The 24,989-nt window shown below is 39.7% G+C and overlaps 1 protein-coding gene across 1 annotated transcript in view; it reads left to right on the top strand.

Annotated features, from left to right (window-relative positions):
- The window catches only part of LOC310960442 (protocadherin-15-like), a gene marked incomplete at both ends in the record, with an annotated part of 148,445 nt that overhangs the window by 110,993 nt on the left and 12,463 nt on the right, over positions 1 to 24,989 (top strand). The window contains 5 exons of the mRNA XM_083932147.1: positions 1,380 to 1,610; positions 1,886 to 1,974; positions 4,377 to 4,553; positions 5,620 to 5,838; positions 9,500 to 9,610. Of these exons, the coding sequence (XP_083788273.1) occupies positions 1,380 to 1,610; positions 1,886 to 1,974; positions 4,377 to 4,553; positions 5,620 to 5,838; positions 9,500 to 9,610 (827 nt within the window). The remainder of the gene's footprint in view (positions 1 to 1,379; positions 1,611 to 1,885; positions 1,975 to 4,376; positions 4,554 to 5,619; positions 5,839 to 9,499; positions 9,611 to 24,989) is intronic.

Raw genomic sequence — 24,989 nt, 5'->3', positions numbered from 1 at the left:
AAACACCTGCGGTCTAATTAAATTTAAACAGTGTGTAGGATCCATACTTAAAGTGTATTGGAGTGAAAAATATTTTCAAAATCTGGAAATGTGCACATGCCGATCAGCCTCACATCCCCCCCTGTACATGCCCGGGTTCAACCATAAATGGTCAATGCAAAGCGCCACATGAATAATGATGCTTGGAAATCAGCCATCTGATCAGTAGTTCTTTATGGTGAATCACAGCAACAACCTGAGGAAGACCAAAAAATGTAATGTTTCTGACAGACATCGAGGTGCTTGTGGGTGAGGTGGAGGTTAGAAAGCACATATTGCTTGGTGGCCACAGCAGTGAGGTCACAAACAAAAGAAAATGCAGCGAGTGTTGACATGTTGCTGCTGCGGTTAATGCAGTGAGCTCATCACACCAACACTACCTGAAGATAAAACAAGAAGAAGCGGATCTAAAGGTGGCGGCAAAAAAATAAACAATAATTTGCATTCAACTGTCAAAGTGTTACTACTAGTTTGGGCAAGGTCCCGCCCAAGCTGTGTGTGTGTGTGTGTGTGTGTGTGTGTGTGTGTGTGTGTGTGTGTGTGTGTGTGTGTGTGTGTGTGTGTGTGTGTGTGTGTGTGTGTGTGTGTGTGTGTGTGTGTGTGTGTGTGTGTGTGTGTGTGTGTGTGTGTGTGTGTGTGTGTGTGTGTGTGTGTGTGTGTGTGTGTGTGTGTGTGTGTGTGTGGGTGTGTGTGTGTGTTTTGTCTCCTTTGTGCGCCTGACAGCACAGCCTCACTGCGGTGGATTACAAACAAATAAGGCTATAACAACTAAAGTTGCACTAAATGAAATATGCACAGTTTTATAAGTTTTTATTAAAAACTTTTTCACACTCTCTTCTGCAGTTCTTTAATGCTAATGTTTTATCTTGGACCTGATCATTTCATCAGTTAGTTTCCACAGGCCGGCCATCTCCACTGTGCTCCAGAGGTGGGGACTGGGCAATGTGATGGGAAGAAAGTGCTGATGAAATATTGTGCAGACTTTAATGTCATATTTGAGTTCTCTTTTCAAATAGAAAGGTGTAACTGGAATAGTTAAGGCTCACTTTAAGTGCAATAACACTGCTGGTTTGAATGTTTATGATAACGTTGATATATAAGTAAGGTGATATGAAGTGAAAATAAATGTGTGAGAGATGTAATATCATATATAATGATTCCTTCATTTCTACAATCTGGCTTCCATCACCACCTCACCATCTGCATCAACAATTTCCCATGTCTCGGAAGTTTTCGTAGGCATAGGTTAGAGTGATGCTATTGATGATTATGTGGTGGTGTCATGATGATGACTAGAATGAGTACACTGTGTAGTAACTCTAATTTACCATATTTCACAGGCCCTGGACAAAGACACTGGTAACTACAGCTCTATGATGTACCGGCTGATTATTCCCCCTCCTGCTGGGAAAGACACTAAAGATAGCAAAGACGGCTTCATCATCGAACCATACAGCGGTGTGGTGAAGACGGCAATCATGTACCGCAACATGAGGCGGTCGTATTTTAAGTTTGAAGTGGTTGCTACGGACAACTATGGTCAAGGACACAGCAGCAAGGCAGAGATAGTGGTGTGTATATTTATATATTTGACATTGGTGGCAGGTTTATAAGCTGCCCTTCAATTTATAGACTCATGATTTAACGTAATTGCAATAAGATTTATTTGGCTCCCAGAATATCCTTGAAGCAAATGAAAATGTGAGAACAATTCAAATGGTCACAAACTTGAAGCATGGTTTGATTGAAAATGTTATAATTTCCAATGCAAATGTTTATCTTTAGTTTTCAGCTCAGTTAAATGCAAAAATGTTTTTATTTATTTGCATTTTGTTCTGTTGTGTAGGTGTCAGTGGTGAACCAGCTGGACATGCAGGTGGTCGTATCAAATGTCCCTCCTACTTATGTGGAGAAGAACAAAGGCAAGCTGCTCAGGTAACGTACATGATTAATAAATACTGTGTGTTTATTTTAAAATAACTAATCATCTAGTGTTACGCGGACTGTACTATATGTGACCTGAGTGATCAAATTTAGACCTTTCAGATTAGGTCATTTTAGGTATTTTTTAGGAAGCAGGCAGTGTCAGTTCAACGTGGGCTATTAACATTGCAAATAGCTGTTGATGATGAATGTTATCATTCATTGAATGGGTGTCATCAGTGGTTTTAGCCTCATAGATAAGGGTTAAAAGAAGGGCCTTTCTACACCTACTTGTAACTCCGGAAGACTGTTATCATCTAATCACATTCTAACAGTCCAAGTTAAGGACCAGTGGCATCACTTCTTAACACTCTGAGAGAAACAAAACTACTTGGTAAGGTGTAGGAAACAATTACGTAACTTACGTTTGTAGTGTAAGTCGAGAACATTGCCTAAGGAATATTATGGAACGATGTTTACTTACGCAACTTGACTTTTGGTATCACATGGGACAGGAACACCGGCCTCCCAGGTGAATGTACTGTATTTGTTTGACCCATCCCCCAGCCCCAACCTTCCTCCTTATGTGGACTTTTCCACTCTTCATACTACATCATCTTAGAGTGCCACCATCGAGCAAAATAGGAGATAGAGTAGGGCTATACCGCCTTATATCTATGGCAGCGATAACAACTGATAACAGCCATTCAATCGGCGGTGTTGATGGACAACTTCTTTGTTGAACCTGAGCATCTGCTTTTTTTAATGTTAGACTCTGATAAACAGTTGCCCACTCACCTTCTTATATTATAATACCTCTGAAAAATAAATTCCATGGAATAGTGATAGAGGTGAAATACTCATATTGCTGTCCATATGTACACTGTCACTGCTAGCCTGGAAATCAGTATTAGTTTCAAAGCCACAGTGTGGGTGTATACAGTCATACAGTATTGGAATTCGGGGGTTCTTCTATTGACATAGTTATGGCGTGTCCCCATAGGAGGGAGTGAAGCTGTAATTGCTACCATGAGGAGATCAACAACACTTGATAAAGAGCACAAAGATAGTCTTGTGTTTAAAGACGTTGTACTTAACATTCAGAACATTAACATAGCAGCAAACAAATATTTGCTATGCAAAGATATAGTGGAACAGTGGCGTCCTGAGCAGAGAATGAAGTCATTCTCCCTCTGTGCGTGTTGTCATCCGAGCTTCTCTGTTGTTTGTTTTGATAGCTGGTCCTGCTGTGTGTGCGTGTTAGTGCACGTGGCCGTGAAAAAAACATCTGTGTCCTCGTAAGAGTGAAGCTCCAAGTGCTTTGTAGAACTAGAGCACACACTGGGACTGTAACAGGTACCACAGCTGAACCACAGTTACAGTGGAAACAAACAATGTCACTGTTAATGCAATAAATACAGACCAAGCTGTGGTTACTGATGTAGTTGTACATGTTTTATGTCCATATCAAGGTTAAGGGGCACTAAAGACATTCATATCCTTGTATGTGAATATGAGGACATCATTTTCAAGGCCTTTTTTCTGATAATTTTCCACAATGGTGATTTTTAAAATGTTACTTATGCCCCACTAGTTTGCTCATTTGTAGTCTCCCCCCATCCTCTGTTTCTTAAAGCCATCACACTCTATTTAAGATATTGCTTGCTCTGCTCATAACATTTGGTGCTAGAGCCCTGGAAAAATGACCTTATCAACACCACAGCAGCAGCTTATACATGAGATACTCTGACTTTGCTTCAATGCAGCTCAGCCTGTTTCAGGAATTTGCTCAAATCAGGTACTATTAACTTCCTCCACAGACAGCCAAATGTATTTTTGTTCATCATACAGCACATTGTTCACTGTATGATAGTTCTTCCATGTACACAGATCAGCCAGGTTACTACTTTCTTTTGCCTTACACACATGACTTGAAAATGGTATTTTAAAATACTTAACATTTTGCCCCTTGCCTCTCTCTATTTCTGTCTCTTACACACACATGCATGCACGCACGCACGCACGCACGCACGCGCACGCAATTATGCACACACCTTAGTGGGACAGTTCATGCTGTGAGCAGGTGTTTCTGAGGAGACAGAAATCAATATTTCACAGCACGAGTCTGCCTAGCTGCCTAGCTGCCAGGATGAAAATGTGTGTGGTTTTGTGTGTTTGTTTGGTGTGTGGTGTGACCGGAGTCATCAGAGATGTATTTTTGTATGTGTGTGTGTGTGTGTGTGTGTGTGTGTGTGTGTGTGTGTGTGTGTGTGTGTGTGTGTGTATGTGTGTGTGTGTGTGTGTGTGTGTGTGCGTGTGTGCGTGTGTGCGTGTGTGCGTGTGTGTGTGTGTGTGTAGGAGTTTAAGTAGTAAAAATCTCATCAATCAAAATCCATTACTTTTTCAATGCTCAGCATTTTGGAACGCTACGTCCAGGAACAAATACCGGGAGCAAAGGTTGTCGTGGAAACCATCGGCCCCCATCGCCATGGTGACGGAATGGAACAGGAAGACTACACCAAGTCGGACCTCATGATTTATGCTATCGACCCGCTGACAAATAGAGCTGTATCGAGACAGGAGCTCTACAAGTAAGAACTTTGCCAACAAATCCATGAGAAGTAAGATGGCAGGTCTCCAAAATCTTTATATCATAAAACGAGACAGAATCTTAATTACATCGCAATTAAGTCATTCCTTATTTAACTGGCCTCAATTAATTTTTTGGAGTGCTGCCATTCACACAAGTTTCCAGGTATTTTGTTTAAGCTTATCTTGTACTTTGTGGCAGTTAAGCCAATCAGTGAGAAAGGTATGGTGACACTTATAAAGGTCATGTCTATAATGTATTATGAGCACATTCATAAGACATTATAATGCATTAATAATGTTCAAGATTTTATAACCTGCATGGTGGACATAGTGTCTAATAAGTTCATCGTTCATAAGCATTTATACCTCCGTGCCAAAGTGACAACAGTGTTTGAAGAAAAAAAAATTGTCGTCCTGCGTTGCTTAGCACATTATAACAACCAGAATTTTGGCCAATTGTAAAAACATGTATCATAATAGATTATATATTTTTAATTCTAAGTTTCTAAAAATGTAATAATGTATTATATACGTAAATAATAGAATGCCTTTGTGAGTTCTAAGTAAAGCAACAACACTATATAAAGTACTGTACTACTGCAATAGTACTACTATACCACAATTATGAGGGCTTATGGGCAGTATTTGTTGGCTGCAAAAAAAGTGTTAGACAAACAATGAATCACAACGATTATCAAATCCATGTCAGGTCTTATTTTCCAAAACACACAACAGCAGATTTGAATTAAACCAGACTCTGGCGCCATCACACCAAACACAATGGCCAACACTGCGGTAGTATTGGGAAATCGCCTAGGTGTACACTGGGTAAATATGTTAGAATGGCAAATAGCCTTGACGTTCATAGAAAGTGTTACAAACAACTCCTACTACCTTTTGTCCTCACTTTGGGAGCTACTTTAAAGGTGAGCAGTTAAGAAATGCTGGCAAATACAAAACTACTTAACAGATTTGCCAGTATAAAGAGATTGATGTGGAGTTTTTTTTGTTTCTTTTTTGACAAATTTATAATGTCAGTTACATTGCTGTATTTCTCACACTAAGGTTTCTTGATGGTAAACTCTTGGACATCAATAAAGAGTTCCAGCCCTTCCTCCCTCCTGGTGGACGGATTCTGGAGATCCGAACCCCTGAAGTGGTGACGAGCGTAAAGAAATCTGCGCAGACTGTAGGCTACACGGAAGGGGCGCTGCTGGCTCTGGCAGTTATTATCATTATCTGCTGTGTCCCTGCCATAGTGATCGTCATTATCACCTACAGACAGTAAGTATGAATGATGTGTAATATTTTGTACAGTTTTAAATAAAAAACGTCACTTTAATTAGGGACTACATCGATTGAATGAGGCTGTAGAAGCTCACAGTCCCTCTGATTGGCTCGTGTAGGTGATGTTCTGTACTTTCTTTTGAGCAAGAAATCCGGCGAAAAGCCCAAAACCAACAGTGAGCTGGTCGTACTAACAATAATTGTCTATGTAAAGGCTTTGTATCCTCCAAGTTTCTCCAAAAACTATGAAAACACCATAATTCAGTCACACCTGTGCACTATTTTAAATCAATCTTACACATACTGTCTTTGTGGTGACACAAATACTCTCAATATTAAGGTTTATAAATCCAAACAAATGCTCTAGTTATTACTGTTTCAGTAACTTTTACTAAAAACAACCATTTTAGGAACTAGGAAATAACTGAGCCTTTTAAAAACTCAAATAAAGTATTTCTTTTCAACTGTTTAAAGATTTTCATCCTCACCAGGAACAAATTGGTTCGCAGCTTACTGCCACTGAAAGTGTAGGGAGGTCAAAAAGAGACAGTCTAACAAATGTATCGATCCTTAGCAAATCTCAGCAGTCTATCAATACACAACCTTCTCATCTTTTTGTACACCCCTTGTCCATGTTTAGGTCTCTTGCATGCCTTGTTTTTTTCCAGGGCAGTGTCTGACACAGATGAGACTCATATTGAGATTACACCCCAGGGAAGACGTTCTGAAGGAGCTGAGAAATTGTAATTTGGTGTAATCAAGACTGCTGGTCAGTCCATTTCCAGCGGGGAGAGTAGTTCTGTTGTGACTAATCATAACCTCAGAGACCTAGGCAACAATTGAGTCCAATCAAGTTTTTGTCTGAAAAATGTAAGTCTTCATCACTGATGTGGCAAAGAAATTGAGTATATGAGTATATGAGAATGAAGCCCTTTTAATTGTGTGCCAGTGTTTATGATGTTTATGTGCATACTGCAAATATTGGCACAGATTTAAATATTTTTTACTTTATTTTCATTATTAAGTGAATTTTATTACCCATCTTATGCTATTCATTCTATGTATTCTATTTAAACTTATTTTATATCTTGTTTTTATGTTTATCAAGTGTATTTTATTTTCATCTTTTTACATTTTGCATTAATTATGGCAGACCCCTGTTTTTATGTTCATTTATGCTTATTTTCCCTTACTGTAAAGCACTTGTGCTGCATTTTCATAGTGTAAACCCCATAAGCAGCTAAATCTATTGCATTCCAACATAATTCTGGGTTAGTTATTCTAGCCGTTGATGTAATTGTGGAAATTAAACCATCTACTTCAACATCAGTTAGGCATTATCACCTTACAATGTATAAACCCTTACAACTTGTTGGGATAAAAAGGTTTTGGAGGACTGGACTTTAAATAGGAATGCTTAGAAAGATAATAAGCCACTGACAAAAGTTATGAATATCTTAAGATAATGCAGGCAGTCTGAATAATAGAAAGATGACAGTCTCTCCCACGAGACATCCTTTAGCACTATTTATCATTTATCACCTTGGCCAGTCACTTCTCTAGATGATTCAGCATGGCAGCCTGTCCCATAGTGCCAGTTCCAATAGTTTGCTTAGTTCACCACCGTGAAAGACTATTCATTTCCTCCGTCTCCCAAACACACATAAACAAGCACACACACACAGACACACACACACAGACACACACACACACAGACACACACACACACACACACACACACACACACACACACACACACACACACACACACACACACACACACACACACACACACACACACACACACACACACACACACACACACACACACACACACACACACACACACACACACACACACACACACACACACACACACACACACACACACACATAAACTGGATCAGTGCATTTTCGAGAGTGCTTCTCATCCTTCTGAGAGAGAGGCGAATAACAACAGACTGAGGAGGAGAGAGGAGATTTGAAGAAAGAAAAGTAGAGAGTAGTAATCATCAGCATAATAATCACAAGTCTCTGTTGCTAAATGACTGTAATGAAGACCAATTGTTCAACTGGGTTGTAAATTACAATAAGCAAACCTCGCTAACAAGAGGTACTGTGTGATTTATGGTTCTAATAATCACTAATCTTTCTCTCTCTTTCTCTGTCTCATCTGCTGCGCCACCAGATTCAAAGAGTGAGTAGTGCTTTCATATTCCCATGCTTAAATCTTAATGTCATGGCTGTCTTAAACACCTCTCATTATGATTAATGTGTTGACTTTCATTGTACGATAAAATAGATGAAATCAGGAAGGGCGGCGAAACAGAAAGGACAGTAGACAATCAAACAAATGAATCCTGAAGAACAGGGAATCAGTAAATGTCCAAGGCTGATGCTTTTAGGAGAATACCTCTGTGTGCGTGGTCATATAGGAGTCCAGGTCCCGATTATGTTGATTGGAAAAGAATACCAATGCCATTTTGTCAAGCATGTCACAGATTAAGATTTTAATGGTTTGAGACATATGCGGGTAAAACATAAAACGAACACGCTGTACCAGGAGATTTTTCCAGACCTCTTTGTCCCATTCTACACGCTTTGTCAGATCCTTTATAAAGATTATGAAAGCAACTATTTTAAGAAATCTTGGAAAATGGAGGGAAATTCAATGTGTGATTATTTTAGAATTTCTACAATTGCCACTGTTCAGCATATGTGCTACAAAATCTGTTATGTAGATAAGCATATTATCTATTCGACTATGAATCACCATTTAATATAAACAGTGTTTCAAGTCAAGAAAGAAGGACACAAATATTCAAGATATCACTGATAAATAGGGAGACTGAGGGAGCTGTTTGGACAGTCTATAATGCATGGTCTAAAGTACAAGTGCATCCAGGCCGAGTCCAACTCCACTTTTGTTGTTAGATGGTCCATAATCTGGGAGTGAAATAATGCTCACAGGGGTGGTATTTACTTTCTTAATTAAAGGAGCTCAATGAAGTCACTCTCAGTGCTCCTTTTAAACATTGTTGTGTTTTGGTGTGACATGAGTTAGTGTCACCTCCTTTTCCATTTAAAAACTGGTTACACCTGCAGATGGTGTTTTCATTGTAATTTATCAAATACTTATTTAGATATTTTAGCCTGGACCAAAATTTTGGACGGACAGACTAGCATGTTAAATCACAAATAAATGAGTATTTAACATGAGGACTTGCTAAAGGAAAGATATACATGTAGGGCGGTGGTAACCTTAATGTTGGAAGGTCATTGGTTCAGTCCTTAGACTGGCAGGATAAATCTGGGGGTGGAAGGTGAAAAGCAGCACTTGCCCCTCCCTAATTACCACTGCTGAGGTGCCCTTCAGCAAAGCCCTTAACCCCACCTGCTGCAGTGGAGCTGCTCAGTGGCCAGAGGATCAGACTGTGGCTGTACTGGGCTGCTTCCAGGTGTGAATGTGTATCAGGGCGTTCCTGAGAAAAGGGGGAATTGGTCTAATTGCACTCCCACTGAATCAATAAAGGTGGGGAAAAAAAGATGTACCAAAGTCATAAGCCCCCCTGCCCTATATATGACCGTTCCTCCTAAGTTTGGGAACTTATTCTAACTTTCAATAACTCACTCTGTGTTCCCTCTCTGCTGTATCCAGACGCCAGGCAGAGTGTGCCAAAACAGCCCGTATCCAGATGGCAATGCCAACAAGCAAACCTGGTGGAGGCACTGCCAACAACCTGTATGAAGAGCTGGGTGACAACGCCATGTAAGTGAAGTATGAAAATGAGCCAAAGCAGAGGCATTACAGTAGCTCATTTCCATGGCTGTTAAACTTCAGCCTTTGGCAGTGTGTCTTTTTCCTGCTTTGACAGCTTTGTGGTACCGACACAAGCATTTCTTTCTTATAACATCACTATAGGGACACAGACAAATAGGGATAAACAAATAATCAAACTACTGCAATATGGACAAACTAGTGCAATATCCAAATGGCAGGAGTGTGTAATATCTGTTAAAGGCAAAGTACCATTCCGAATTAAGTATTGTACTGTAGTGCTGCAGAGATGTCCCGGCCTACACATCATATTCTAAAGACAAAATCTTTGTCAGGTACAGGTTCTCACAAGAAATTATACCATGATCATTTTGATATATGTTTCAATGAAAATGAGAATATGATGATAAAATGATCATTCCTGACAATACTGCGAATCACTCAGAAAAGCAGATAAAGCCGGCTATAGAGAAGAACGAACAAAAAAAACACAGGGAACCTAACTCATTAAGGAATACCGAAAGCAATCAGAAAATGGAAATACCAACTATATGAATGTATGTAACAAATACAAATTAAAACAAAAAAATGATTGAAAAATGATGAAAAATGAAAACCAATATGCAACTGTGAAAAAGTTTCACAGCCTAATCAAACAAAGTCTTTCACTTCTGCTTTAAAGGGTAAAGTGGATTCTGTTGGTGTGGGTCACTGACCGACAGCCATATTTGAAGGCTTGCCCAGCATCGGCCAGCAATTAAACTAATTGGTCAAAGTCTTGAGCCACTTTGAAGTCAAACTGGTAAATGATAAGATGGCTGTGCTGACACAAAACTGCAGTACATTTTCAGCCTGTGAAGATTGTTCTTAAACATCTTGATGTAGATTACGTTGGTCATTAACTCTCTTTGAAGTCTGATTGAAGCGTGTTGACGTTACTCTTCATCGACCATTCTCAAACACACACGCTCACTAAGGAATGAAACTTGTTGAATCATCACACTTGAGTTGCTTTATTGAACTTTCCCAAAGTCATACCTAAGCTTGAAGTCCTTACAAGGATTTATCTACTGAGTTAAAAAGCAGGGTCAGATGGCTAAATTTCACCTTCGGCAGCAGCCAAAGAAACCTACATTACGTAGACAAAACATAATGCAGAGCCTTGTAACCCCTCATTTAAACTGGCACCAAACAAAGGTCTGATTTCCGAATGCATTAACAGTCTGCAAAATGCTGCAATTTTATCTTCACAAAGTTCAGCAGCATGCAGCTCTTTCCTTGTCAGAGTCCTTGTTGTAATGCATACCAATGTCCTCGCTATACAAAATGAATTTCCACAATCTGCCCACAGAACGGCATTCACTTTGAGTGCAGCCTCTCAAGTTCACTTCAGGATCTTTACAGATTAGTGGCTTTCAATAGCAATGTAAAAATAAAAGTTTTCCAAATATATCCTCTCAGAATAACCTTCACAGCTGATTGAAATATGAGTGTATTCAATGTGTGCTTTGCATTATTTGTGTGTTTTTTCTAGTGTTACCAATCATAAGTCTGTGGGCCGTGGCCAGCAATTTGACGCATTATATATAATTTTTTTAATGATTATGGTGAAATTACTTTCACTTTTTATTTATTCTGTCCTATGCCTTAATTCCTCCAAAGGACTTAATTGCTCATCTACTCTATGCTGCCTTAAAAAGTAGCTTTATTATTGTTCAATTTAGTTTTATTCTCTTCACAGTGTCTGTGTTTATTCTAGCATACTTTATCTTCTTGCCAACTTTTGCTGGTTTGACACGTGTTGGTCTGGTTTAACAAGAGTCTAATAGCGACTGTATGTAGGGACACCGTATTAACTTTTATCTCAAAGTTTTAACAATCACACACACACACACACAACCACACACACACACACACACACACACACTCAAGGCAATATACAGATAGTCCATTTATAATTCCTCAGTAGAGCATAAAGAAGAAGTTGAGAGGAACTCTTATCAGCATTACATGCATCACCAGTTTTCTGCCTGTCCGTGATATGCCTCCCCACTCCCATTAACATGAGAGCAATTCATATGCAAGATGGAAGAAACTATCTCCAAATGACAACAAGGGATTGCCAACTGTGTGTGTGTGTGTGTGTGTGTGTGTGTGTGTGTGTGTGTGTGTGTGTGTGTGTGTGTGTGTGTGTGTGTGTGTGTGTGTGTGTGTGTGTGTGTGTGTGTGTGTGTGTGTGTGTGTGTGTGTGTGTGTGTGTGTGTGTGTGTGTGTGTGTGTGTGTGTGTGTGTGTGAGAGAGAGAGAGAGAGACTAACCAGCCCAAGCGAACCACTGAAAAATGCGTGCGGAAATAAACTTGGATATGAGATAATTGAAATAAATGCAGCCTGTAATTTATAAAGACCACCCTGGGCGATAATTAATTCTATTGATAAGCTGCAGAGCATGTTTAATTGTGGTGGGGAAGGTCTTTTGTGTGTGTGTGTGTCTGTCTGTGTGTGTGTGTGTGTGTGTGTGTGTTTGTGTTCTGTATAATCGCCCCAATCATGTAGGGACTAAATAATCCCTAAAGAGTATAAAACTTGGAAAAAGTTCAAAAGTTCGCACATCCATAATTAAGGTCCATAATCAAACTTACGAAACTGATTTTCGAGGCTTTTTTTTTAATTACCTTTGGCTGTTCTCTTGACAGGCAGGTTTTAATGTCTGTTTTCAATTATCTATAAGAAATTAAATGTTAAAGGTAAATAAGAAGTCATGTTATTTAGCAACACAACACATGATTTTGTTGTTACTTGACCAGTGTAGCAAAAAACTAGATCTGTATCATATGTCTTCCTATTTACAGGGGTTTTTGTAACAACTGATAACTAGAATATTTTGTATTTCCAGGCTAACTTAGCCACTGTGTGGCTTTTCTTTTTCTCTCCATATTTATCACAGTTAATTACTTCCATTCAATTTAAAATGCAGAGAAAACAGCAAACACCTTCAACACATGAAACAAAATACAAAATAAAGCCAAATTTTTCAGAATTCTATTGAAATCTATTGAAAATGTGCAATTGGATTTAAAAACTTGAGAAAAATATCTGATGCATGAATGAAATTTGAAAATCATCCTTCAATTGTGTTGTATTATAAAATGCTTTTACTAATACACTTTCCGGGCTCTTAAAAATGAATACATATGTTGAACATTGAGTATTGTTCTTTTTACTCAATGTTCTGGACATGTGGACAAACTTGATTGTGGAAGGCAAATGATATAACCTTTTTAACTAGCTCTGTGCTTTCACAATTTTGAACATTTTAACATCACTCTTTGTTGTCATTTCATCACTTTACTTTTCCTGTACTCATGATGACTGATGCATCCACCTGTCCATCTTTTCTTGTTCTTACCCATCCACCTTTTATCTTTGACTGACAGGCAAAAGTGAGTAGGATGCTGAAAATTGCGTCACATCTGTGACTAGTTTGATACTATGCTGTGACAGCTTGCTTCCCTTAGTTTTGTGTTTGTGTCCATGCTTGTCAGTTTTCGATGTGCAGGGGTTAGTTGTTGGTTGGTAGATCAGAGAGAAAAGTTGTGTTTCTGAAGTTTTTTTTGTGGCTGATAAGTGATGAATTAGAGCACTAGTAAAGTTGCCTCGGTTGGCTCAGTGTAAACAATTTTCAGTCACGTGCCATGAAGTACCAAGAGTCTGCAGTGTTTCAACAAAATCATAAACTACACTAGAGGTTACACAGATTAGTGCACCTACATCCAGAGAGGATGATATAATCACTCTTTTGTCTGAAGGAAATCTGCACACTCTCAGAACTCCATGGCACACAGTTGACTATCCCTGCCCCAACAGATCTGCCGTTGTTTATAGTCGTGATTCAGTAGCGTCTTTGTACTACACCACTTTTAGCATACATAAAATCTATTTGCATTCTTTTCCTTTGTGTTTCAAGACTATTTTTTGTGCTCCATCTCTTTCCCCTCAAGTAAAAAACACACAGAAAGAAAATGCTGTTACCTCTTTTAAGATCCCTCCTCCATTTCCTCTCATCCCTGCGCTCATTTATCTCTTAATGTGAAGTCTCTTTTCATTTCATTTATCAAACAGCTCTAGCAGACGTTTTATTGTTTTATCTGCCTTTCTACCATTCTTTATGTATCCTTCTCATCTCTCCCCTTTATAAAACATTTTATTTAACTCTTCTGTGTGCAATACTGCTCTTCCATTTAAATTTCTTTCAGTCCCTATCTCCTTTTTCCATTTGATTTAGCTTCAATTTATATAATTACATCTGTCCTATTCACATTACCCTCTCCCTCATATTTTATCTGTAATTCTTTTATTATCTCTCCCTTCATTCCATCTTTTTCCCCTCTTTTTTCTTTTTCATTCATCTACCAGCCGTTCAAACACCAGTGGTGGTGGGAGTGGTGGCAGTTTGGATGAAACTGACCGCCAACGTCTGATCTCAGATTTTGCCACACGAGCGATCGCTGCCCATCGTCAGTGCGTTGCTAATGGAGGTGTGCTCAACAACCTGCCCAAGTCTGAGTCCAGTATTACCTTTCTCTCTGATGAAAACCCCCTGACTATCAAAAATCCCATATACCATGAGGATGGGACTTTGAGTAGCCCAGAGACTCTTGGGAGAAGCCAGAGGAGAAGAGACCTTCTTGGGAATTTCTCCCCTTCCAGGAAAGGCCTTCGAGAGGCCTGGCTGAGGCTAAGCTCCCCTGGAGGAGATGTCGGATTTGGTGGGTACACTGGCAGTGACAGTGGCTGGGGATCAGGGGTAGGACACAGCTGGACTCTCCCATCGAGGTTACATCGAAGAGAGATGTATGACGCTTTGAGACGGCAAGTGGTCATGGATCCCGTTCAGTGGGAGCTGGAGCTTCTAAAGGCCGAATTCAAGGAAAGTAAAGATGCTGGTCTGGATTCAGGATTTGACCGGGGGTTGGATTCAGACTTAATGGGAAGCCCGAGTCTTGAACCCAAGCTGACGGTCAAAGAACAAGCTAGACAGTTTGAGCAACAGGCACTCCAGGAAATGAGGCAAAGGCTAAACAGAGATTCACGAGGATCTTTGTCGCCCGATATCTTACTTTCTATTTTCCCAGAGTCTCCACACAATGTTCCAACTGCTCAGGTCAAAGATAGTCCCCCGAGTATCATTGTCACCCATGATGGAGGGACCCCTCCGCCAAGTCACAAGCCAACTCCTCCTGTGCTGAGGCGCTTCGGGGCAAATGTAACAGGGAATCAGAGTGCGGAAGAAACACTCCTTCTACCTTCAGAGGTTATCCCTGATCCTCCTTCAACTCCTCCACCACCACCACCAACTCCTCCATGTCCTCCACCTCCACCCCCCACATCTGCTCCTCTTTCTCCATCATCACCTCCTCCTCCACACCACCCTTCCTCTCCTCCTCCTATCCCTCCTACTCCATCTTACACCAACCATACAGAAAGGCCGCCTCCTCCTCCTCCCCCTCCTCTCCCTCCTCCCCCACCTCCCCCACCGCCACCTCTCCCTCCCCCTTTGTCGCCCTCGCTCCTGCGTCCATCCACCTTCGTCCTCCCATCACTCTCAGAGGTACCAGCCCTGCGGCCCGTGTCCCTCCGGCCACCACCACCTCCCCTCCCCGCGGAGCCGGAACCTCCCCGAAAAGAGCTGAAAGGAATCTTGAAGAACATCCAAAACATTGCGGAGATCGAAAAGTCGGTGGCTAATATGTTCAGCCAGATAGATCAGAAACAAATACCGCTCAAAAAGGTCTTGAAGAGCCGAGCCTCCATTGATTCTCTTGACTCCTTGGATGCATTAGTAGTAGCAGAAGAAGGAGGGGGAAAGGAGGGAGGAGAGGGAGGTAGAGAAGGAACAGGGGGAGAAGGAGATGATCCACCTCCTCCTCCTCCTCCTCTACCTACACAAATTCAACCAAACCCAAACATGAACTCCATCGTGGAAGAACTTGAGAAACGATTCCCCTCTCAGTCTACACTGCTCTAGCCTTTGCCTTTATGATATGGAAAGCACACATAGGGGAATTTCTTAACATTGTTGCGTAGTTGGCGCGGAGCTGTCAAGGGACTGATGCTTAAAATAGCTCAGTGGGATGCTGTGATGATTTGGTGGTTCTTAACTGCGCTGCAATGGTGCTCTTCCAACATGACTTCGTGTTTTCTACATAGGAAAAAGAGAACTAGGCCTAATATAAAGTCTATGGGTAGACAACAAATGTTTCTCCTCTCAAATGATGGTACTTGTTGTGAACAGAAAATGTGAAGAGGGGCAGGTGAAACAGCAACCGCAAAATATCTAGAGAGAGCTTACACTCTCAGTTACTCTACCCCACTATTTTTCTATTTGACTATTACAAGAAGAGAGAATAAAGGAGTGGTGAAGGACAAGGAGGAAATTTGATTGAACCTGAATTACTAAGAGGAATTTAAGTAGTAGATGTTTCGAGGGCCTACTCATTATCTGTCACTGCCATTATTTAAGTTTCCCAATAAATGACAATTGTAGGACTTGTTTTTAAATTAACACTTAGGGCAATTGGCTTAAATTGCCGCAGAGGGGAGCTGTGAAATGAAGTGATTAGAAGTGGCAAAATGTCTCATGGTTAACTCTCAGTTTGACTGCTTTCATTAACACCCACGCCAAATCCATCATTTAACATCTACAAATAGACATACATCGGCCACAATGCCAAATCGGGATCGGGGTCTCTGTGGTTGTTCCCACTACAGCAGGTGTCTCCAGGACCACATTTTGCCATTATGACACACACACACACACACACACATACACACACAAAGACTCTCTAGGTTAAAACCTTACCAGTCGGGCTGGTAATCAATCAAAGACATGTGATTGTGGATGGGCTCACTTGTTGTTGTGAGAAGTTAATTACACTTTTGGGATACATGCTCTGGCTCTCTTAACTAGTTGATTCAAGATGTAGTGGGTGTGAAAAAGAAAATTAAACAAAGAAGTAGAGAACAATGTTAAATCTACCAACATGGACATGGATTCTTTTTCCTCAGCATAGGTAGTAGTTACACAACAACGACATGATCAGTGTCATATTCTGGTATTCTTACTCTCCATTTCATCAATATTCACTAGTTCATAGTTACCTTGGGTTGTAACTGTAAAAGATTCTGCTCTGTGTACAAGTACATCTTCTGTCTGTTCCTATCAGTAGGTTGCTGTCTTCAAATCTTTTTCCATCGTTCTTTAATTTGAGTCTGTGCACAACTATGTACATTTTTCAACACTGTCTCCTAGAAATTACTTTCATATATTACTAAAATAGATTTTCCAATTGTGTTGTGTTGTAATCGCTGACTTGATTATGTTCACAAGCAATGTTTTATTTGATTGAATGAAACGTTTAATTTCTTTACAAAGTGCAGGATTTCAGGCTACAAAAGCACTCTGGTTAAAGTTAGAGAAATGTCAGTTACATTTTGTGTAACCTATATTAAGATATGTGTTTCATAACACATTATACACATTTGAAAATGTTTGCTGTAAAAAGACTGTAATTTATGTATTACTGAATTATGGAGTTAGAGCATTGAAGAGTTTTTCACATATAGGATTTTTTGGGCGGCCTGAAATCATGGCTCAATGATGCCCTGGAACCATAGAGGCAGAGTGTTCTACCTACATCGAAGGGGAAACAATTTGTTGCTATCATTTGACTTTTGTATTGTGTGAGGGTGCCTCCTTGTCATTTCTGTCTGCTAGCAAAAACACATAAAATGCCTAAAAGCTACTATGTGGTGGGATGTACTACAAAGAGGGTAAAGTACCTAGAACTACATATTTACAAGCTGCAGAGTTGAAAAACTGAGCATTTATGAAGCCAAACTTGGATACAGTACAAGTGTTAGCTCAATGCTATCACATAACGGGAATTACCATAATTGAACGGAAATTAGATTTGCCTCTAGCAGACACCCATCTAGCGTTTCAGAGAAGAGCGTACTGGTTTGGTTTGGTTTGGTTTGGTTTGTTTTTTTATTTTGAAACCTAATGTTTTCATACTCAATATTTGTATCCATTCAAATTTGGCTGGGGGGTTAAGAACCAGTTTTTCTGTAGTGTGACAATCTCAAATCCCACTTTTGGATTGCTTAACACGAACTTTAATTTCAGGATTCAAGTTACTGCAAATTTTTTTCTGTTTTAAAGCAAGACCATGATTTGTCCCTAACCTTAACCTAGAGCTGCCAGAGCCCAATATAACCATAAAATAAGGTTATAATGCAGTAGTCACTAGGAGCAGGTATTGTATTATAAGACAGAATCCACATTATTGTGACTTATACGCTACCCACAACACTTCCTCATTATGTTGATCGAAAATGTAATAAAACATATTTGCTGTTGACAATTAGTTGTATATTAACATAATTTGTAGGAGTCAGGGTTGGTCTTTTCATATCAATTCTCAAAACAGACATGCTGAAAGTGAAACGTTCTTTAAGTGGCTGTTATCGTCTGTCTTTTTGTGTCTGTTCTGCTTTTTGTCAGATACTTACTAAGTTGGTCGTTTGTATTCATGTTTTAGATAGGTGATAGATAGGTCATATTTATGAAGAGAAATGTTTTTATTCGTAATATGTGCTTCATTTTTATGAACTTTTTCTATAGGGTTGTATTTCTTCTTTCACCTAATGTTCCCTTCATTAAAATCATTGTGTCGGTGCTTTGGTGAAATATAAAAAAATACAAAATGGCCATCAACGTGAGACATTTTCCCCAATAAAATATGTGGTGCTTACGAAGAGAACCAAAGACAGTTTTTATTTGTAGTACTAAATAGTCCTCTGTCTTGTGTCCTTTTAACATTAGCATAGTACAGTAACACTATAGCATGTACATTGGTTCTCAGGGAAGAGCAGGAGTGCCGTGCATGTACACAGTGGAGCATCTACTGACTGACAATGATGACATCTTATTCTTGTTTCCTCTTGAGAGGTAGTCCTGAACACAGCCTCCTACATTTGTAGCATAGTAAACATTTGAAGATGTTTCCACTCATCCAAGGGGGTTCAGTGTAGAGAAATAGTTTTCTACTATTAAAGCTACAAAACAATAAAAATACACAAATATCCATTGCACCTCCCTGTAGAAGCTTCCCTTATCTACCTGTCAGTTTCCATTTATGCAGGTTAACTATAAGAGATAGTTGAGTCTCATGTGTCAGATATCTTTGCAAAGCCAAACTAAAAGTTTACCTACATCTTTTAAATAGTCTCATCAAGTGACTTATAACAATAATAATATTACAGATCAGGTGGCACTGTGTTATTGAGCTGGCTTTGCGTCAACAGATTACTTTCGTAAATGTGTATTATCAGAATCAGAAATACTTATACTTATAATAACCCCAGGGGGAAATTATTTTTGTTACAATACTCCAGATATACAAACAACAAATATTATACGGACAACATATACCATATACATTAGTCTGGAACCTCAGTTCATAATAGATTTCCAGTAGGCGTTATCAACAATGCAGACAAAAAGTCTCTGGATGCAAGGAGATAGACTTACAACCAATCAGAGCAACAAAATGACGTGCTGCTGAGCGATACATGCAAGTTTGGGCGGTGTCAGGTCACAAAGAAGAAGAATTCCTTTATTAGTCCCACGAATGGGGAAATTAAATTTTCACTCTACTATTTTTTATTTTACACACACACAGGCCCGAAATACACACACATGCACAGACAGGACCTATATACATGCAACCAATGGAGAGATGTTAGAGCGAGGGGGCTGCCAGTTACCGGCGCCCCGAGCAGTTGGGGGTTCGGTGCCTTGCTCAACAGCACCTCGGCAGTGCCCAGGTGATGAACTGGCAGCTCTCCAGCCACCAGTCCACACTCCATTCATGGTCCACACAGGGACTCAAACCAGCTACCCTTTGGTTCCCAGCCCAGTCACCTATGGACTGAGCTACTACCACCCCAAGCTTCCTCAAATTACAGCTAAACAGTAAACTAACAAAAGTGATTTTCTAAAAACATTTGAGTTGGGAAATAGGCAATACAGAAACAAAATCTTGATATACTGTATATCTGATCTCATTGGCCCGCCGAGGCTCTGGTCAGCTGGAAATCTGTCTGAATGTGTGTGTGGGGGGGGGAGGGGCAGACAAAATGAGCTTGTCAGATTTGTGTGGTTCCCAGGCAAGAATGTTTCTACATGTTTTGATGTAAATTTCTGCCATCTCAGATTAAATCTTATCACAAATGCACACACAGACTTCTGCAAAGCATATGTCACTTTCATGTATATTGAGGTTTGCCTCTCTCGCTTTGATATACATTTCTCTTTTTTATCTTTTACACGGTTACATTAAATGAAAATACATTTTTATTGCAATAGTCAGACTGTCTACTGGGTGAGATTCCCGGGTGTTTCTCACCGGGGGTATCATCTGTAACTGCTTGTAAGATATGTCAGGTCCTTGCCTTCCCTTTGATAAAATACCTGTAGCTGTTATACAGAAAAGGGAATGACAGCTCCATCTCTAAATTGACCTCTGTTGTACAGTTAACCACAGGCAGCCTTTGAAGCACTGAGATTACCTTAAAAAGGTCTAAAATTTGCTTACAAGTGTGGTATCAGAGCCTGTGGATATAGTTCTGTCAGCAGCAGATTTTACTGCCATCAGCTAAAACTGTTTTAACAAGTTTTCTCCAGACACATATCGTCATCAGGAAGTGACAGAATCACGTCTGTCCCACAAGACCAGTGTGACACTGATGATCATATCTGGGCAATTAGATCAAATCATGATGTACAACCAAATAAAACAAATCCTGCTGCTCCTATCTGTGGTTATCCAGTGAACACATTATGAGAGGATTTATACTGCATCCAGTGAAATCGATACAGCTGTTATGTTAGGACACACACGTACACACACACACACACACACACACACACACACACACACACACACACACACACACACACACACACAGCCTTTGCAAGTGTTGTTTCTCTTCTTACACACAAAATTATGATAAAAACTATAAACCATGATTTAGGCTTACTTCATTAACATCATAGCATTAACAGACAGTCACACACATGCCCAGGAGCTTGGGCATTAACAGTACACTTACATGAACACACTGCTGCATTAACCACGTTGCAGACAGTGATACTGTTCCAGATGACTGGGTTGGAAATGTTTTATGTTAGCTAATCTAGCTTTCAACCTCAGTGTGCTGCATGTCATTGCACACTCTCACACACACTCAGTGTATCTCACAGACAGATTCTGATTTCACTCTTTCAGTTCTTATTTTGTGTTTTTGCTAGAGAATAGACATCATTTTTGGGAATATGTATTGTTTATAACATTCAGCAAAGCCGGCTGCATTTAATTGAAACTGAATTGAGGAACACAGATACAAGACACAGTGAGAGAGCGGCTGTCTTGTAATTGAAAAGTCACAGGTTTGATCCTCGGTACAGCAAAGATTATCACTGAAAATGTGGTCATTGAAGCAGCAAATAGCTACGAGATGCAGTAAAGAAAATTATACAGTGCCAAGTAAGAGAAGGTGAACCCCTTTGGAATTACATTTGTGCAGAATGTACCCATAAAATATCACTCAAATAATTGTTTTCCAAATTGGCATATTTATTAAAGAATATCAATATAAGAAATGCTAATAATAAACAGTACGTTAGCCCTTTTCACAAATTAGCTTCTACAAGTTAGATTGATGGGCGCCATAGGGAGGATGGTTTGCACTGTCACAGCAAGAGGGTTCTTGGTTCAAATCCGGGAAGGGGCTTTTGTGTGTGTAGTTTGCATGCTCTACCCGCACGTGTTAGGTTTATTGATTACTCTCAATGGCCTGAATGTGAGTGTGAATGGTTGTCTGTCTCGGTCCGTCCTTATGTGACCTGCGATAGACCCCGTGACACCATTAGGGACAAGCGTTTGGAGATGGTGGATGATGGAATCCCCCTGACTATCAAAAATCCCATCAATGCGTTGAAGTTGTAGTTAGTGCTTAATTGGACCTTGATCTGAACAAAACACATGGAAAGAATTGATTTCTGACACTCATCTCGTCTTAAGCTGATGTGAACCATCCCTCATATGCATGTGCTTTCAGAGTACCTTGGTTACAGTTAAGAATCTGTCTAAATATTTGAAAGTCACTGGGTCAGCCGTTGTCAGCTATGTATAAATACAATAGAATAGAACAATTGGGGGAAATTGTTTCTCAGCTAAGGGCAACATGGAGTAAAGCAAGGTTTCAAGAAGTCCTTTTTAAATTGGCAACCTGAATGTTCTAATATGTTGATGGAAAGTGTTCTGGGAAAACAAGTTTTTAAAATAAAATGTTCTTTGCAGACATACATTATACTTTATTTGGAGTAATAAAGCATAAAACAAATAATAGCCTACCATAACACCATCCTCAAAGTGAAGAATAGAGTAGGGAACGACTTGATGTGTAGTTGTTTTGCTACCCCTGCCTGAACAACCATTATTCATGGATCTTCAAAGCAAAGGGCATTTGTTTTCAGGATAACAGCCTGTCGTCCACATGGGCTTTTGGTCCAGTGGGACATTTTCTGGACTATTGTTGTTTCAGAATAATTGCCCCTATGAACAATGGCCACATTTGGTTGAGGTCACTTTTATAAAACAAAGTTTAACTAGTTACTGACACCAAGGGTTCTTTTTTCCTTTACGTTTTGATGTTGCTAATTCAGGCAGGTGTTGCTTGGCCATTATTGTGAATTTAAAAAGTATCAGACCACAATTTCTGATTTCTTTATGAAAAAACAAAAGAGAAATCCTCGTTTTATTGGCACTATATTTCAACAAATGTCTACCAACAACTCTCTAAACCTTAAAGGATCATTCAGATTCATTACAAACTGCATCTTTTGTGGTTATGGTCATCATTTCTATGGGTATTGACGTTGTATTTCTGAGTTCATTGATGAGATCTGGGAAAATGTTGGCAAGGGACGAGAGCAGTCACATGATCACACAGGTTCTAAAGAATGTTTTCTTAAGAGAAAACAGTTGTGATTAGTCTAAAGTCACAGTATACAGACCAGTACATTTGTGTTCAATCATGATCCCCTCAGGAGGAATTGTTATCACTTTAGTAATCCCCTTACACATCTAGCGCCATCATTTGGTCAGAGGAAATGGCATACATAGGCAGAGAGAGTGAGGTAGGAGAAAAAAGTAACAAATGTGTGGGCGAGTGATGGTGCGAGGGAGCTACAGTACAGTAACCCTGTGAAAGGGAAGTGAGAGACAAAATGTTGAAAGAAAAGAGAAGAAGTGAGCATTCCTGGGTGTTATAGTCTGTTCCGTGAGAGCTAATAATATTTCCTGTTTCTCACACACTGCGAGACAAGGTGGAGAGGACACAAAGAGCGAGAGTCAATCATCAGATGTGCATGTGACAGAGCTCAGATAGCTGTATGTGTGTTTTTGTCTCGGGAGGACCCAATAATGTGTCTGTCAGAGCAACAAGGACACAGCTATAGGCTTATCTTTACAGACTGACACACACACAAACACAGATCACACAGTATGATGCCACTGCTGGCAGCTGTAATCAGGAGAGTACACACACGTTTACACACACACAGTGATGGTGAAAAGGGCTTTTTCATTCTGACCTGTAGATCACCTAAATCTGTCTTTTCTTCTTTGTATTGAATGAGAGAAATGAGAATATTCACTGACCTAGGAGAAGATCAGAATCTCAGAATTTTTCACTTTCGTTAACATTGATCAATAGGGCAATAGGGCATTTGTGCTACATTTATGTGGTGTTGGAATAATCAGAAAAAATTAGTTCCAGATCATATTTTGTGGCTTTCGATCCGTTTCCTTTACTCTTCGTTGTCACACAAACAACAAAAACAGCGTTCAAAGTGTTGTTTAAACGCCCTGAGCATTGAAATACCACAGATCGTCTTTTTAGCATTAATGCGACTTAAAGCTCATGAAACACCCAAGTGTGGAAATGGGACAATTGGCCTGTTTGCGCTCTTCGAGTGCCATTCCAGTTTGACCAGTTAATATTGGATTTTTGAAGCACACTCATTCATTCAAAAGGGCGTGTGTGTGTGTGTGTGTGTGTGTGTGTGTGTGTGTGTGTGTGTGTGTGTGTGTGTGTGTGTGTGTGTGTTTGCGTGCGCGCATGCGTGTGTGTGTGTGTGTGTGTGTGTGTGTGTGTGTGTGTGTGTGTGTGTGTGTGTGTGTGTGTGTGTGTGTGTGTGTGTGAGGCACAATTATATTCCCATCTTAATTTATTTAATGAGATGCTCAAGTGGTGTGGTCACAGCTATGTGTGTTTGCACAAAAAGGAGAATCTGATTTGTCCTCCAAAAGTCATCATTTGTTGTGCTGTGATACATCTTCATTTTGCCAGCTCATTACCTTAGATTCAGATGACAATACAATCCTGCTGGCACCATAGTTAAGACATATGGACAGAGAGATTTTTGGCTGTTTTTCTTTGTTATTTATGTCTTCGTATTTTTCCCTTTTGGCTTTTTTCTCTTACATTTTTTATGCCAGCATTGTATAGCCTTCATTTTTTCTGAATGTTCTGTGTCCTACCCTCATCTCCCTCTCTCTCTCTCTTTTTCAGTTGTAACACTAGGGTTTTTTTTTTTTTGTCAGAGCAGTAATTCATAATTTCACAATACTGCAAACACCATCTGGGTAATATTTCTTGATATTAAGGACAGGCTCTTAAAGGAATAGTTTGGCATTTTAGGAAAACACTAACTGTAACTGTAGTTTGATGCCACTCTTGTCTGTACAGATTAAACACAAAAAAATGAAAGAGCCACCAGATAATTGGCTTATAGCGTAAGACAGTAAAAGCAATGGGAGAAACCACTATCCAGCGGTAGTTAGCCTCTTACCACTGCATACCCATAAAAACCACGACTTGTCAACTTGTCATGTTTTTTTTTTTTGTTTATTTTAATGAATAAAACAATAATACATGCTCATTACTAAGCTTCAGATATGCTTATATGGGGTTCTTTTACCTTTGGACAGAGTCAAGCTAGCGGTTTCTACCTAAGTCTGCTCTTTATGCTACTAAGCTAACCACCTGCTGGCTCTAGCGCCTTACTCAGCCTACAAACATGATTTGTGAATCAGTATTCTTATATATCTCTCGGCAAGAAGGCAAATAAGTATGTTTTCCAAAATATCAAAATGTTCCTTTAATTCCTAGGATATTTGAAAGAGAAGTTTGTAAGATTAATGACCAATTTGTGCAGAAAAGGCATTGGCTGTATTAACT

Source organism: Echiichthys vipera (genome assembly GCF_963691815.1).
Source record: "Echiichthys vipera genome assembly, chromosome: 18".
NCBI classification, from domain to species: Eukaryota; Metazoa; Chordata; class Actinopteri; order Perciformes; family Trachinidae; genus Echiichthys; species Echiichthys vipera.
The sequence above is the reverse complement of the archived record's forward strand: the minus strand, read 5'-3'. Positions and strand labels throughout refer to the sequence as shown.